At 60.9% G+C, this 16,721-nt stretch overlaps 1 protein-coding gene across 2 annotated transcripts; it reads right to left on the reverse strand.

The window, feature by feature from the left end:
• Positions 1–1,835: 1,835 nt before the first annotated feature.
• On the reverse strand, positions 1,836–16,440 carry GPA33 (glycoprotein A33). Of its 2 annotated transcripts, none has more exons than XM_029081374.2 (7): positions 16,383–16,440; positions 8,823–8,977; positions 7,659–7,872; positions 6,768–6,923; positions 3,878–3,997; positions 3,467–3,587; positions 1,836–2,149 (listed from the first exon to the last, which is right to left on the reverse strand). In XM_029081374.2, the coding sequence occupies exons 1-7, from the start codon at positions 16,417–16,419 to the stop codon at positions 2,056–2,058; spliced, it is 897 nt and encodes a 298-aa protein (XP_028937207.1). In that variant the 5' UTR covers positions 16,420–16,440; the 3' UTR covers positions 1,836–2,055. The 2 variants fall into 2 exon arrangements, with proteins under 2 accessions (XP_028937207.1, XP_028937206.1); XM_029081373.1 differs by lacking the exon at positions 16,383–16,440 and adding an exon at positions 15,310–15,835.
• Positions 16,441–16,721: the final 281 nt, after the last annotated feature.

The raw sequence follows: 16,721 nt of genomic DNA on the forward strand, positions 1-16,721 counted from the left end.
GAAGTGACAGAGCCGGGATGGGAACCCAAGCGCTGTGACGCCAAGGTCTGTGCTCTTTCCACTAGGCCGCACTGCTTGTTTTCCCCGTTGGCCCCGGGGCATCCTTCCTCTCCCGGGCCACGTCGCTTCTCGCGGCACCGGGCGCTGCCGTGGCCGGTCCTTGGCGGCCAACCTCCCTGCCCCTCGGGCATCCCGCCTGCTTAGCCGCGGGGGAAATCGGTTCTGCCGCTGAGATCGGTCTAGAGACTCGGGCGAACCTCCTCCCCGCCGCCCCATCCCGCTTGACGTCCCCCGGGGCCCTCGGGGTGACTCGGATCAGGGTCACCCGTGCAGGAAGGGGCGGCGGGCCCGTTTGGACCCGCCGCGGTCAGCTGGCTGCGCGCCCGGGGCCCAGCGGGAGCGTCCCGCTGGGCGGCCGAAAGGGCTCGAGGCACCTGCAGGAAGTTTGGCGACGTTGTGGTTTGGGCCCCAAACACAATGGAGAGCAGGCGGAGGAAAAGCGCCAACTTTCCCGGAGCGAAGGAAGGCCTGCGCTCGGCTGATAACCCGAAAGGATTGTCCCTAAGAAGGTGAAAATCCCGCAGGGGGAAAGGGAGGAGAAGGATACGTTCAAACAGCGTGTGTCTTTGTTCCTTCTCGTCGGCTTCCCGACGTTTTGCCACCCAGGCCTGCAGGTCGACCCTAGCCTGAGCCGCAGCGGCGCGGTGATGGGGGGCACCGGTCCGGGTTTAAGACACGGGAGAGGAGTAGGCGGTGCCAGAGGGCCCGGGACGGCTGAGGTAGAGGCTCCCTAAAAAACAAGCCACCTCCGGTGCCAGAGCGAGATGAGACGGACGTTCTTTGCCCACCTCGCCGGACCCTCTCCCATCCACACGAGCAGCCGAGGCCGGAGCCGTTTCTAGAAGGATGTGAGAGAGAACCGCCCAGGGGCACGGCGTTTGGGGGACAAACAAGAAATCCGAAGGGCATCTCTGGACTCGTTGGCCGCGTGCGGTAGAAAGGGAAAAAAGCGCCAGGGATCCGTCCGGGTGTCTGGACTCTGCAACAGACTTCCGGGAGGGGAGGTCGAGGGTGGGAGGGCCGCGGACGTCCCCTCTCACCCCACGTGCCTAGGGGACGTGAGGCTCGAGCTGGCTGAGAGTAGAGGATACCTGGGTTCTGATCCCAGCCGCCGCTCATCTGCTGTATGACCCTGGGCGAGTCATTTTGTTTTTCTGAGTCTCAGTTCCCTCAGCTATAAAATCAATCGATGGTATTGACTGAGCACTCACCGTGGTATTTATTGAGCACTGCCTCCTTTTTAGGCACATCGGATTAGCTTCTACCTAGCCTGGTGTTCAGCACAGTGCTCGGCACACGGCGAGCACCTAAGGAATAGCGTTAGTATCACGATTCCCCCGTGCGGGAGAATACGTAGGCCTGCGTCCGCACGACGTAGCGGATAGAACACGGGCCCGGGAGTCAGGTCCCGGGCTCTAATCCCGGCTCCGCCACTTGTCTGCTGTGTGTCCTCGGGCAGGTCACTTAACTTCTCTGGGCCTCAGCGACCTCATCTGGAAAATGGGGATCGAGACCGGGAGCCCCGCGTGGGACCGGGACTGTATCCAACCTGATTTGCTCGTCTCCACCCCAGCGCTTAGAACAGTGCCCGGCACGTAGTCAAGGGCTTAACAAATACCATAATCATCATTATTATCGGCCAAAGACCTACCCTGTTGGTGAGCGAGCCGGTCTCCGGGATCCAAGCCGAGACCGCCCGGCCCAACCACCGCACGGCCCCGGTGCGAAAGGACGCCGTGGCCGCGAAGCCAGGTCGACTCGAAGAGGGAACGAGACAGTGGGTAGAAACCTTTAATGCCTCCCGGCAGACATTAATGCCTCGAGGAAGCAGAGAACCGGGCGGGTTTTACAAAAATACCTCTCGTTAAAAAAAAACCACGCCCTTCGTCCTTGGCTCCCGGCCGCCGCGGGCCGCCAGCCCACCTCACCTCAACTCGTATCCCCCCGCGGCTGCCCTTCCGAAGCCGGGGAGCGGGGGGTGGGGATGGCGTGTGGTCAGTTCCACCTCTGGTCGTCGTCGTCTCTGGACCCTTCATCCCTCCGCATTTGCTCGAACCGCTGCGGGGGCTCCCGGTAGCCATCTCGACTTCTGGAAGTGAGCGAGGGATGGAAGGGGGGGAGGTCACCCTGGCTTCCCGCTCTCCCCCTCCCTCCACTCTTGCCGCCTCTGCCATTGCCCTCCATCCGTTCATTCATTCGATCCTATTTATTGAGTGCTTACGGTGTGCAGGGCACTGTACTGTAGGCTTGGGAAAGTACGATAGGACAATAAACAGACACATTCCCCGCCCACAACTGGCGGAGGGGCCCGGACCGAAGCTAGGCTCCTCCCGGCTCTCACAGAGCGGACCCGGGGACGTGGCACCTCTGCTTCTCAACAGACCCCCTTGTTAATAATAATAATAATGAATAATAATAATAGTGATGGTATTCGTTAAGCGCTTACTATGTGCCATGCACTGTTCTAAGCACTGGGGTAGATACAAGGGAATCGGGTTGCCCCACGTGGGGCTCACGGTCTTAATCCCCATTTTCCAGATGAGGTCACTGAGGCCCAGAGAAGTGAAGTGACTCGCCCAAAGTCACACAGCTGACAAGCGGCGGAGCCGGGATTAGAATCCCATGACCTCCGACTCCCAAGCCCGGGCTCTTTCCACTTCGTTCCCGGACGGGGCCTCGTCGTGGGCTTGGGGACGAGCCCGGAGGCTCTGGAGGGAGATGGCCGGCCAGGGAGAGGGGCAGGCCGGCCGGGGAAGGGTCTGGCCGATGGCCACTTGCTGGACTCCACCTCCCCGCCTAGGCCCCGGTTGCTGGTCCCAGACAGAACGGCTGTAATTTAGAGGCAGTGTGGCCTAGTGTCAAGAACACAAGCCTGTGAGTCAGAGGACAGGGGTTCTAATCCCAGCTCCGTCGCTTGTCTGCCCTGTGACCTCGGGGCAAGCCACTTAACCTCTCTGTGCCTCAGTTCCCTCATCTGGAAAATGGCCATGGAGACTGTGAGCCCCATATGGGACAACCTGATTACCTTGGATCTACCCCAGCGCTTAGAACAGTGCTTGGCAGATAGTAAGGGCTTAACAAATGCCGTCGTGATTATCATCATCTATTAACGTCTGTCTCCCCCTCTAAGCCATAAGTTCAGCGCGGGCAGGGAATGTGTCTGTTCATTGTATTGGACTCTCCCGAGTGCATAGTACAGCGCTCCGCACAGAGTAAGTGCTCAATAAATACGATTGAATGAATGAATGAATGAATGAATGAGCAGCTGGCCAGACCCTTTATCATCCCCCGACCCACAGAGCGCAGAGACCATCCAGGAAGGGGGCAAGGGGAGCTCTCCTAAGTAGGTCTTCCCATCCCCTCCGGCTCATCCCGCCCCGGCCTTGCCAGGGAAGAGGGTACTCACGGCCTCTGGTCCTCCTCCTTGCCGCCCCGGCAGCAGCAGCAGTAGATGATGACGCCCAAGACGATCAGGGCCGCCACCATGCCCCCCGCGATGCCCGCGTACAAGGCGATGTTCATGGAGGCTGCGGGAGGGCAAAGCCAGCTCAGGCCCGGGGTCCGGTTCGCCCCCCCCCCCCGGGGCCCGCTCTCCACCCCTTCCCGGGCCCCCCCAGCTCGGACGCCCTGCCTCCCCCCGGACTCGTTCCCGGAAGTAGCCGACCGGACGAGCCTGCCCAGGGCCCGGCCGGGACGGGGGAGCGAGAACCAACGGCGGGGGTGACCTTTCGCCGCCAAGCCTCCCCCCCACCCGGGATCTGGCCCGGCCCCGAGGGAGGGGGAGCGGCCCCCGGCCCCCCGCTCCCCGGACGCTTACGAGGGCGGACGGCGAGGGTGATGTTGCAGAACTCGTCCCCCACCTCGTTGGTGGCCGTGCAGATGAAGTAGCCGGAGGTTTCGGTGGAGATGTTCTTCAGGGAGATGCTCTGGCCCGTGGCTGCGCGGGGAGACAAGGAACTCAGGACACCCAGCGGGGCGCTCCTTCAGGAGTACCGACCGCAGAGCACCGTACCGAGCGCTCGGGAGCACCGACGGTGGAGGTTAGGAGACGTCGGGCCCGGCCCCGCGGGACTGGCGCTTAGGCAGGGGAGGCAGCTTCCCCCTCGGAGATTAGAACCCGTGACCTTCTGGCTCCCAGGCCAGCGTTCTATCCACTCCCCCGTGCCGCTTGGCGCGTAGTAAGTGCTTAACAAACACCACAGTCATTATCGTTAGCCCCCAGCCTGAGGTCACGGCAGAGCCACGGCCACGGCCGGTTCCCCGGCCCGGGGGTCACCCCGGCTCCGCGGACGCGGCGGGTCCCCCGGGGCCCGGGTTCACCCCGTCCCCACGGCCAGGGCGGGGGCCCGGAGGGCGGCCCTGAGTGGGTCCAGGCTTCTGGCTATTTGCGGGCCGGTCTTCGGGGTCTCCTCCCTGAATGGGGCACGTGGAGGCGAAACCCGCCTTTTCTATGGCCGTGGTGACATCTGGTGGGCCCTGTCGGGAACGATCCTTCCCGGCCTCCTTCCCGCCTACCGATCCTTCCCCTTCCACAGGGACGAAATCTCCAACTTCTTCCCTCAGGGCACCGCCCCAAGACACCCGGGAAGACCCCCCCCCCCAAGAGAAGTCCGGTCACCGCTAGGCCCCGGGGCCAGCGACTCGAGGCCGACGAGACGGCCCCCGCCCACCCCCCGAGGCGTCGTTATCTTCGAGTGCCGTCGAGCCCTTTCCCGCTCGTCGCGACTCTGTGGATCTACTTTCCCCGGAGCGTCCCGTCTCCGGCCGTAATCCGTGACCTTTCTAACGGTTCTTCCGTTCTCGTGGTTACGGCCTCCGTCCGTCTAGCTGCCGGTCTGCCTCTTCCGCCTCGCCCCCGGACTTTTCCCGGCGTTAGCGTCTTCTCCGGAGAATTTGTCCTCCCGAGACGTGTCCGAAATATGCCACTCTAAGTCGAGTCCTTATCGGGTCATCACCTCGGTACTTTTTTTAAAAAAAGCGGCATTGAATAACGACGGTATTTCTTAATAACGATGGTGTTTCTTGAGCACCTACTCTGTGCCAAGCACTTTTCTCGGCGTTGGGGTTGATAGGAGGTAATCAGGTTGGGCACAGTCCCCGCCCCACGTGGGGCTCCCGGTCTCGATCCCCATTTTACGGATGAGGTAACGGAGGCGCGGAGAAGTTAAATGACTCGCCCGAGGTCACACAGCGGACGAGTGGCGGGGCCGGGATTAGAACGTATTACCTCTGACTCCCGAGCCTATGCTCGTGCCACTAGGCCGTGCTGCTTCCCCTTGAGCACTTTACTCTGTGCCAGACACTGTGCCGGGTTGGATCCGAGCTAATCAGATCGGACACGGTCCACGTCCCACGTGGGCTCACAGTCTTAAATCCCCATTTTACAGATGAGGCAACTGAGACTCAGAGATATGAAGTGACTTGCCCAAGGGCTCCCAGCACTCAAGCGGAGGAGCTGGGGTTAGCACCCAGGTCCTTCTGACTCCCGAACCCCTGCTCTATCCACTAGACCACACTGCCTCTCACTTCCGCTCTCAGTCACTTTCCTGAAGATCTCCTTTCTTAATAATAATAATAATAATAACGTCGGTATTTGTTAAGCGCTTACTATGTGCCGACCACTGTTCTAAGCGCTGGGGGAGATACAGGGTAATGAGGTTGTCCCACGCGAGGCTCACAGTAAATCCCCATTTGACAGATGAGGTCACTGAGGCACAGAGAAGTGAAGTGACTCGCCCACAGTCACACAGCTGACAAGTGGCAGAGCCGGGACTCGAACCCATGACCTCTGATTCCCAAGTCTGGGCTCCTTCCATTGAGCCACGCTGCTTCTTCTCACGTGCACGTCCTGCGACCTAAGCCATCATCGACGGACTGAGCCACCTTTCCATCTTCCTTCTTCGTGTCTCCTTCCCCATCTAGACCGTAGACTCCTCGAGGGGAGCGATCGTGTCTTCCGACTCTTATTTTACTCTCCGAGCTCTCGGTTCAGTGCTCTGCACGCAGGAGACCGGAAGCTCCTCGAGGGTACGGTCCAGAGGGTGACCGCCGCCGCCCCGGCCGGCGGGGCCGGACCGTGGAGGCCTCTAGCTCGTCGTGGACAGGGAATGTGTCCGTCGATTATTATCGTGGTCTTTCTTAAGCGCCACTCCGCGCCGGACGCTGTACCGGACGCCGGGGCGGATACGGTTCGGATCGGATTGGACGCCGTCCCCGTCCCACGAGGGCCTCGCGGTCTCGGTCCCCATTTTACAGACGAGGGAACCGAGGCCCAGGGAAGTGAAGCGGCTTGCCCGAAGTCCCCCGGCAGACAAGTGGCGGAGGCGGGGTTAGAACCCATGACCTTCCGACTCCCAGGCCCGTACTCTATCCACTCCACCGTGCCGTTTGTTGTTCTGGTGTCCTCTCCCAAGTGCTTAGTACAGTGCTCTCCGCAGAGTAAGCGCTCGGTGGATATGAATGAATGGAGGGACGGTGGCCGACGGGTTGCTGGGGAAGAGGAAGAAGAGGGGGCCGGGCCGGTCCACCTTCCTCCGCCAGCAGCCGGAAGCGGGCCCCGACCTCCCCGTTGGGCTCCCGGCTGTCAGCGGGGATGGCCCCACCCGCGGGGCGTGGGACGGAGCCCCGCTATCTCCCCCGAGACGGGGCGACGTCCCCGAGGCCCCGCCGTCCCCCCGGCCGCCCTCCCTCTCCCTGGGGTTGGTTACTTGGGCCGGTGATGGGGCGGGGCTCGTTCAGGATGTTGAAACTCTTCCAGGTGTACTTGGGGGCCGGAGAGCCCTCCCTGGAGTGGCACGTCAGCTCCACGTCGTTTCCGAGCACCGCCTCCCCCTGGATGGCACAGTCCGGCTTGGAGGGCGGCACTGGGGGAGGAGGGGGCGCAGGTGAACCGGGCCGCGCGGGCCCCGCCCGCGACCCTCCCCCCGCTCCCGGGTGGCGGGGGGCTCGCTCTCCACCCGGCGAGCTTCCACCCCGTTGGTTACAACCACCTCACCTCGCGCCTCTCCTACTCCAACCCGGCCCGCACACTTCACCCCTCTAACGCCGACCCCTCTCGCGGCGCCTCCGTCCCGTCTCTCTCGCCGCCGACCTCTCGCCCGCGTCCCGCCTCTGGCCCGGAACGCCCTCCCTCCTCAGTCCGACGGACGATGGCTGTCCCCCCCGTTCGAAGCCCTATCGAAGGCCCGGCTCCTCCGAGAGGCCTTCCCCGAGTCCTCCTTTCCCCTCCTCTCCCTCCCTTCTGCGTCCCCCTGACTCGTTCCCTTTATTCATCCCCCCCTCCCGGCCCTACGGCACCTATGTCATGAATGTCATTTATTTATTTATATGAATATTATAAATTATCATTAATACTACATCGGCCCGATTCTGCGCATTTCTGCCAGGGACCTCTCCGTGGGACGTTAGATCCGTGGTTCCCGGATCGGCCCCGGAGGGTCGGGGATCGTCCGGGACCATCGGCGGGCGTCACCGACCCCTCGGAGGGCGCGGGGTTGGCCACCCCGCCCCCCGGCCCCCTCCGCCGGCCTGGGCGGGGGCGGAGGCGAGAGGTCAACCCTAGCCCCGGCCCCTGACCCCCGGCCCCTGGGCATCCTCACCCAGGACGATCAGCTCCATCTTGGCCTGATCCTGCCCATCTAAGTCTCCGAACAAGCTCAGGGAACACTCGTAAGTGCCGTTGTCCTCCATGTTGAGGGGGCCGATGCGGATGGACGCCTCGTTCTTCGAGTTGCCGGTGAAGTTGACGCGGTTGAGGAACTTGGGGCCGAAGTTGCTCGACTCCGGGTGGAAGGTCCAGATGATCACCTTCTCCTGGAGGGGGCAGGGAGGCGGAATGGCGCTCAGCGGCCCAGCCGCCCCCCGCCCCCAACTTCCCGCCGCCGCGATTCCCCTGCCGTCGGCGGGACGACAGCACGGGCCCGGGCCGGGACCGGACGCCCCTACTCCGAAAACCCCGAAAACCCCGTCTCCCTCCCGCCGGGAGAGCTCCACCCCCGGTGCCCGGCCCCCCAGCCCCGCTGCTCAGATGCCAGCGGAGCTTCTTCCTGGGGCAGGTCACTCAGCCACTCTGGGCCTCAGTTTCCCCCTATACAAAATGGAGTTGATCTCATTATCTCGTATCCACCCCCTCACTGGCCAGCGTGGCCCAGTGGCGAGAGCCCGGGCCCGGGAGTCAGAGGACGTGGGTTCTAGTCCCGGCTCCGCCACTTGTCTGCTGTGTGACCTTGGGCGGGTCACTTCACTTCTCCGGGCCTGAGTGACCTCATCTGCAAAATGGGGATTAAGACTGCGAGCCCCACGTGGGACAGGGGCTGTGCCCAACCTGATTACCTGGTATCTACCCCAGCTCTCAGAGGAGTGCTCGGGACATAGTAAGCGCTTAGCAGATACCATAAGTAGGTATCAGTAGCACGGCACTCGACGTATCGGAAGACCTCCATCGTCACAAAAATTACGGCATTTGTAATTAAGCAGCCCGAATCTCCAGAGCTAGGAAGGGTCCCGAGACCCCCCAACTCTCTCCGGAAATGATAGAGAGAGGCTCCCCGGACTTCAGCGAGGTCAAGCCCTCCCGGCTTCCACACACACGCGCACCCCCACCCCCCACCCCCGATCGGGGCTGGGGGCGATCGCCGTTGTCCCGCCCCGACCCTCCGCGGGAGCTCCCCGACCTGCCCCGTCCGGAGCACGACATCCCCTCCCCCTCCTCCCCACAAGCCCCCCCGCCTCTTGCCCCATCCTGCCGGTCTGTTGTCCCTCACCGAGGGGTTTTCCAGGGGCTTGTCCCACTTGATGAATCCGTACAGCTTGTCGGCGCTGGTCTGGAAGGTGCACGGGAGATCGGCGCTGCCCCCGCGGGCGGCCTTGACCAGCTTGACGGGGGTGTCCACGTGGATGGCCCGGGCGGATCTGCAGGCTGCCGCGGACAGGCAGACGCGGCGATGGGGAGAGGAGAATGAGGCGCGGCCCCCGGCCCCCGCTCCTCCCCGCCTGGCCCCCTCTCCCGTCCCGGTGTCGGCGCCGGGGGGCCGGCCGCCGGGGGACATTTACCTTCTCGGTGCCTCGGTTTCCTCAACTGCAAAAAATGGGGATTCGATGCCTACTTGGACCGTCGCGGGCAGGGACCGTCCGATCCGACCTGACTTGTATCTACCTCGGTGCTTAGAACAGTGCTTGCCACCTAGTAAGCGCTTAACCGAATAACCCAAAAACAACTAGCCCCGGTGACGCCGGTCCCCCTGCAGGAAGCCTCCCCGGATTTCACACGCATCCAGACACCGCCGCACCCATCTACGGCGCTGAGATGCGCGCGTGGCTCTCAAACGCCCTGCCTCCGGTGTTTCTCTCCATTGCTTGGTTTCGTACTTTGATGTCCGCTTGGCTCCTCCTCCTTAGCGGCGTGGCCTAGTGGCAAGAGTGACTCCCGGGCCCGGGAGTCAGAGGTCGTGGCTTCCAGTCCCGGCTCTGCCACTTGTCTGCCGTGTGACCTTGGGCAAGTCACTCCTTTAAGCCTCAGTTCCCTCATCTGTAAAACGGGGATGGAGACCGTGAGCCCCATGTGGGTCGGGGCCTCTGTCCAACCTGATTGTCTTACGTCTACCCCAGTGCTTAGAACAGTGCCTGGCACATAGTAAGCGCTTAACAAATATCGTCATTATTACCATCATCATTAATAACTGCGAACTCTCCAGGCCTTAGCAACCCACCGGCCGTCTTCAGCTCTGACGTTTTTATACTCATCTCTGCATTTAAATGCACATGGGTATTCCTATGTCCCCCCCGGCTATTTATTGGCCTAGTTCATCCTGCCCCTCAAATCCTCATTCTTCCTCCTCTTCCCACAGCGAGGACTTTGGGGCCGCCAGTTCTCCTCATTAGAGGGGAAGCCCCTTGCGGGCAGTGGCGGTGCTTCGACGGCTCTCGGAGCCCATTCATTCATTCATTCGATCGTATTTATTGAGCGCTGACTGTGTACAGAGCGCTGTGCTAAGCGCTTGGGAGAGGACGAAAGAACAATAAACAGACACATTCCCTTCCCGGAATGAGCTCTCACTCTAGACGGGGGCGCTGAACGTGTGAAGCAGTAGATTTGGCAGATGCCGGCCCGTTCCGGGAAGAAGACTATTAATGATTACGGTACTTGTTAAGCGCTTACTATGTGCCGAGCACTATTCTAAGCGCTGGGGTGGTTACAGGTTAATCGGGTTGGACACATGAAGCTTATGCTCTCAGTCCCCATTTTACAGACGAGGGAACCGAGGCCCAGGGGGTGACTATCACTGGCACCCTCTTTGGACCTCTCTGAGGAAACCGCGGGGCGGGAGGTGGAGGCCGGGGTCGGCGTTTGGGGATGGGCAGAGCCCCCGCACTCGCAGCGGGACGGGGGAGGGGGCTACGTCGGAGCTCCCCAATCCCCCTTCTTCCCCACGCGCCCTTGACCTGGAGGGGACGACCCCTTTCTGAACGACCGCGGGGGGACGGACGGACGCGGAGACCTGGACTGCCTACCCCTCCTCACATCCTGGCAGAAGGTAAGACCCACGCGCTCCACCCCGCGTCCGGTTGGCCCTGGGGTGGGGGGCAGAGCGCACCCTCAAGCCTAACGTGCAAGTGTTTCCAGAGTGACCGAGGGATTGGCCCACGGGGACACTCGGTGACCCTCCAGGGCTTCCCCGTCACAGAGCCCTTCAGAGCGGACCCGATAATCACCGTGGTAATAATTGCGATGGTTTGTTAAGCACCTACTAGACGCCTAGTACTGTACTAGGCGCTGGGGGAGATACAGGCTATTCAGGTTGGACGCGGTCCCATCCCGTGTGGGACTCCCGGTCTTCACTCCATTTTACAGGGAACTGAGGGCCAGAGAAGTGGGTCACACGCGGGCGAGCGGCGGAGCCGGGATTAGAACCCAGTTGCCCGAAGCCCAGGCCCAAACTCGATCCACTAAGCCGCCCTGCTTCTCTGATATCCTCCGCTCCCCACACCGAGAAAGAACTGCAGCTCTCCCCTCCCTCTCTTTCCCATCCAAAGCCCGATCCCTTCTCACGGTATCCTGGAAATTCCCTACCACGTAGGTCATACGCCCAGGATCCTATTCGGAATGTCTAGCGGGGGGGTGGATGGGGCAGGATTCTCCCAGAAAACAGAGTTCCCAGGTTGCCGTCCTCTATCGACCGATAGTATCCGCTGGTCACCTACCGGGTGGAGGGCACGGACGAGTTCGACAGAGTTAGCGGACGCGATCTCTGCCCTCAAGGAGCTTATAGAAAACTAAAATAATTTTCAGACGGGGAAGAAAGAAAAGCGGCAAAGTAAGTACTTGATTATATTAATGGTCTTTCTCCCCCTCTAGACCTTAAGCTCGTTATGGGCAGGGATTGTTGGTATTTGTTAAGCGCTTACTACGTGCAGAGCACTGTTCTAAGCGCTGGGGTAGGTACAGGGTAATCAGGTGGTCCCACGTGAGGCTCACGGTCTTAATCCCCATTTTCCAGATGAGGGAACTGAGGCCCAGAGAAGTGAAGTGACTCGCCCACAGTCCCACAGCTGACAAGTGGCAGAGCCGGGATCCGAACTCATGACCTCTGACTCCAAAGCCCGTGCTCTTCGTATCTGTTTATTGTTTTACTGCGCTCGCCCAAGCGCTTAGTATAGTGCTCTGCACAATAGTAAGCGCTCGATCGATACCGTTGAATGAACGAAGAGTAAGCGCTCAATAAATACAGCTGACTGACTACAGGGATATAGCTGCAGGTGGCCGTGCGTGATCAGAGATGTGGTTGGCACAGAATCCCCAGAGTTGGGGAACGTTACTTGGGAAGGAGAGGAAATTAATCAGGAAAGGCCCCTGAGAGGAGATGGGATTTCAGGAGGACTTTGAAGCCCGGGCTGAGCTGGGGTCTGGCCCACGAGAGAGAGGGGAGGCACATTTCCAGGCAGGAGGAAGGGCCTGAGCGAAGGGCCGCCCGTGGGCGAGGGGAGAATAGCTTGAGGGAAAACCAAGAGCGGGAGCTGGGGTGTGGCGGGAGGAGCGAGTGGATCGGTAGGAGGGAGAGACCCGATGGACGGCCCTAAAGCTTCGGCCCTCACGCTTTCAGCCTGTGGGGTCTGCGGGTCAAGGCGAGAGGCAGCATGGCCTACTGGCTAGAGCCCAGGCCTGGGAGTCGGAAGGACACGGAGTCTAATCGCAGCCCCGCCGCTTGTTTGGACCTTAGGCGAGTCGCTTCATTTCTCCGGGCCTCAGTCTCCTCATCTGCAAAACGGGGATTAAGTCCGCGAGCCCCATGTGGGACGGCGACCGTGTCCAGCCCGATTTGCTTGAATCTCCCCCGGTGCTTAATACGGTACCTGGCACATAGTAAGCGCTTAACGAATACCACAGTGATCATTATTAAGAACGCCGAGGGAGAGCGAGGAGGCTTCCAGAGCCCTGGTGGATTCCCCAGCCGCGCCCCCAGCCCGCCTGCGGGACAGGAACGCCTTCCATTAGACCGCACTGCCCACCTCCAGCCGGCCGCGGGGTGGGCGTGTGGTACGGCCCCGTCCCCTGGCTCGGGGCCGGAAGTCAGGCCGGTGGCGGGGTGAGCTCAGGCTTTCAGCGCCTTATGGGCAGGGAACGTGTCGGTTTATTGTTAGGGCTTGCTCCCCCAAGTGAATACTACAGTGCTGTGCCCACAGTGAGCGCTCAGTAAATATAACTGAGTGCACGAATGAACAGAAGGAGGAAGTGAAGGCCCTCCCCTCCTCCACCCGCTCATTTCCCTGTCACGCAGAGAAGGGTCGGGAGGACAAGCGCTCACCGTCACCCCACCCTATCCGCCTACATCTCCCAGCAACCTTCGACCCGGCCCGTGGGTCCACCCTTACCCCTCCCCTGCAGTCCCTGCCCTACCTTTCGTTCGTTCATTCAGCCGGTCCTAGCGGCTAGAGCCCGGGCCCGTGAGGCAGAAAGACCTGGGTTCTAATCCCGGCCCTGCCGCATGTCCGCCCTGTGACTTTGGGAAAGTCACTTAACCTATCTGGGCCTCGGTTCCCTCATTTGTAAAATGCGGATTAAGACTGCGGGCCCCCCGCGGGACAGGGACCGTGTCCAACCTGATTACCTCGTATCTACTCCAGCGCTTAGAACGGTGCTTGTCACGTAGTAAGCGCTGAACGAGCACCGTTATTATTCATTTATTCATTCAGTCATCTTTACTGAGCGCTGTATTAAGCGCTTGGAAAGCACAATTCAGCCTCAAAGAGAGACAATCCCTGCCCGCAACGGGCCCGCAGGGAGACGGACCTCAAAACAAGTAAACAGGCGCGTGTGACCCTTGGGCGAATCGCTTCGCTTTTCTGTGCCTCAGTTCCCCTGTTCTCCCTCCTCCTTAGAGCGTAAGCCCCAGGAGGGAGAGGGACCGTGTCCAACCTAATTAAGCTGAATCTATCCCCGGGCTTCGAACGGCGTTGGACCCACGGTAAGCGCTTAACAAATACAAGGAAAGAAATAATTAGAAATAAATAAACGATACGACAAACACGGCCACTGCTCACGATGAGTATACGGTCTAGAGGGCGGGGAAACTGATATTGATAGAAATCAATAAATGACAAATCTGGATATGTCATCCCGGCCCAGTTGACTCACTGGATATGACTGATCCGGCCCCAGAGCGGAGCACGGGGCTCAGCGTGGCGTAGTGGATGGAGCACAGAGAGGCACGGGTCTTAATCCCGGCCCTGCCACTTGTCTGCTGTGTGACCTTGGGCAAGTCACTTCCCTTCTCCGGGCCTCGGTTACCCCATTGACGAAATGGGACCGGAAGGAAACAGCTAAATAATAATAACAAAAATTGCGGTGTTGGTTGGGTACTTACTAGGTGCCAAGCGCTGCACTAGGCACTGGGGTGGATACAAGCCAGTCACATCCCACAGACTAAGTAGGAGGGAGAACAGGCATTGGATCCTCATTTTGCAGATGAGGGAACTGAGGCCCAGAGACGTGAAGTGACCTGCCCAAGGCCACACAGCAGGTAAGTGGCGGAGTTGGGATTAGAACCCAGGTCCTCTGACTGCTTGGCCCGTCCTCTTTCCACCAGGCACGCTGCTTCTCATAACTGACTATCCGAATAAAACTAAATAATCCAAATAAGGCCTCCGTGGTATTCATCATCTATACATCTTGCCGCTCGTAGACATACTAGAAGCAGCGCGGTCTAGTGGAAAGAGCACAGTCCTGGGAGACGGGAGACCTGGGTTCTAATCGTGGCTCCGTCACTTGCCTCGTCTGTGAGCTCGGGCAAGTCCCTCGACTGCCCTGTGCCTCAGTTTCCTCATCTGTAAACTGGGGATTCCATAGCCTTTAGACTGTGAGCCCCCTGTGGGACAGAGACTGTGTCTGAAGTCACTTGAGTTCTCTGTGCCTCAGTTCCCTCATCCCTAAAATGGGGATTAAGAGTGTGATCCCCATGCGGGACAGGGACTGTGTCCATCCTGATTAGCTCGTTTCTCCTCCAGTGCTTAAAACAGTGCTTGGCACATAGTAAGCGCTTAACAGTGACCATCATCATCATCATCAATTATTATAGGCACCTGAGTTCCGAAGGCAAGGGGAAGCACGTCACTGGTAGGGGGATGCGGGTTGATTAAACTTGGGGTTTTGCGGTTAAGCAGGGAAGGCATCCCGGAGCATAGGAAGCTCTCAGGCCTCTTCCCGTTTATCTTACCCAGCACGCAGGGGGCACAGAACTGGGGGGGGGGGGGGAGGCGGGGAATGAGGCGGTCAGAGGGGTCCAGCCCCCCTCTCCACCCCCCTCTGCCGGACAGGGCAGGTCTCGTGAGTGCCCCCGTCGGCGACATCGCCCGGAACGGGTCCGACCCCGGGCCTCGGCCTACCTCCTCCCTGGCCCTTCCCAGTTCCCCGCGTCGGCGGGCCCCTCTTCACCCCACCCCACCGCACCTGCCTCGCCAGGAAGTCGTGACAATCAGCGAGCCGGGTCCTTCACCCCGACTTCATTCCCCCAGCACAGGGGCGGGGGGCCGGGGGCGGAGGCTGGAGAGGGCCACTAGCCCTCAGAGACACCTTCCAAGCCGGGTCCCCCTGCGGGGAGTTGGGCGGGAGTCTCCCCCGCCCCCGTCCTCCGTTGCCCCCGAGGTCCCTTGGGCCTGCCCGCCTTGGTCCCAGCGTCCCCGGCCCCCTGGGTGGGTGCACCTCCGCCCCCCGCCCTGGCCCCTGCCCCCTCCCCAGCCCCAGAAACCCCCTCATACCCGCAGTGAGCACCATCAGCAGGCACCACCACACGGCTCCTGTGTCCTCCGACCCGGGTCTCGCCCGGCCGCGGAGATGCCGGGCGAAGACCCTTCTCGGTGCCGCCGCCGACCCCATCGGTATCCCTCCCCGAGGCTACCTCCGGCCGGGCCGACAGGTGAGGTGACCCCTACCCCCCACCTCCACCCCACCCCTAGGGGGAGGCTCCGGCACCTCCCCCGCCGGCCCCAGCTCCACGACGGATTGGAGCGTTTTGCAGTAGCACACGGTGATTGGGCGAAACGCTCGGGAACGATCCGATGATCGGACGGTTGCCGTGGGCTCCCGGTCTGTAGTCTAAATGACGAGGTCGCCCGATCTTCCGACTCCAGGGAGGAGGAAGGTGGGGCCTTTCGGGGAAGCCCTGTGGGAGGAAGGGGCCCGGACCGACCGGAGGCTCCCACACGGGGAAGGCCTGTGAAGGGGATGTGGACTACGGGTAGATTTCGGACTGGTAGATTTCTCAGGAGTCCCGGCTCCGTAATAGAACGGGACACCTCTTACGCTCGTTGCCCCGCTTGGTCTCCTTTCCTCCCTCTCGGTGGGGCCTCTGCTGATTAGCTGGATGCCCAAAGGTCACTCCTGGAGCGCCAAGGAAGACAGAGGCTCAGGGAGCTGGGAAATGGAAGGGGAAATGGGTGTGTGAATGAAGACGTTCATGGAGACGGAGAGTGTGTGTGTGTGTGTGTGTATTTGTGTGAGTGGACGGCGGGGTTGGGGCCGGGGCCGGGGGGGGTGTCAGGTGTTCTGAGACACCAGACTTCAGTGTCTCATTAAGCCACCACTTCCCCCCAAAACTCGGGAGACCACAGGGTCCCGTCTAGGGCCAAGCAAGGAAAGAGGAATAGATTCTTCCCCGCCCCCACCTGCCTTTAGGGTTGTTGAAACCGGGCCCGGCTCTCTCCTCCGCCACTTCCTTTTTTCCCGCAGACGGTGGCCCCGGAATCTCCCCGTGACCCTCTGGGATCCCCGACGCTTCTCGGGCTGAAGGTCATCGAAGGCACCCGTGCTAGCTTTTTTCCGGCATCCTTACCGGGCTGCCTTGGTTCCGGAATGTTTTTGGAAGACATAAGTCCGGGCGGGGTTATTAGAGTCTGAGGGGTGGATGGATGTAAGGAGAGGCGGGGGGGGGGGGGGGGGGGGGGGGGGATACAGAGGGAGGTGGCCGGGGAGACGGAGAGAGGAGGAGAGAGAGGGAGGGACGGAGGAGGGAGGAGAGAGAGAGAGAGGAGAGGGAGGGAGAGGAAGAGAGAGGGAAGGGGGAAAGAAAGGGAAAGTGATTGATCGTCCCACCATCGACGGGCCGGTGTCCGACTTGATTAACGTATATATCTATCCCAGCACTTAGAACAGTGCTTAACCCATAGTAAGC

The sequence above is a fragment of the Ornithorhynchus anatinus genome, chromosome 16 (genome assembly GCF_004115215.2).
Source record: "Ornithorhynchus anatinus isolate Pmale09 chromosome 16, mOrnAna1.pri.v4, whole genome shotgun sequence".
In the NCBI taxonomy this organism is placed as follows: Eukaryota; Metazoa; Chordata; class Mammalia; order Monotremata; family Ornithorhynchidae; genus Ornithorhynchus; species Ornithorhynchus anatinus.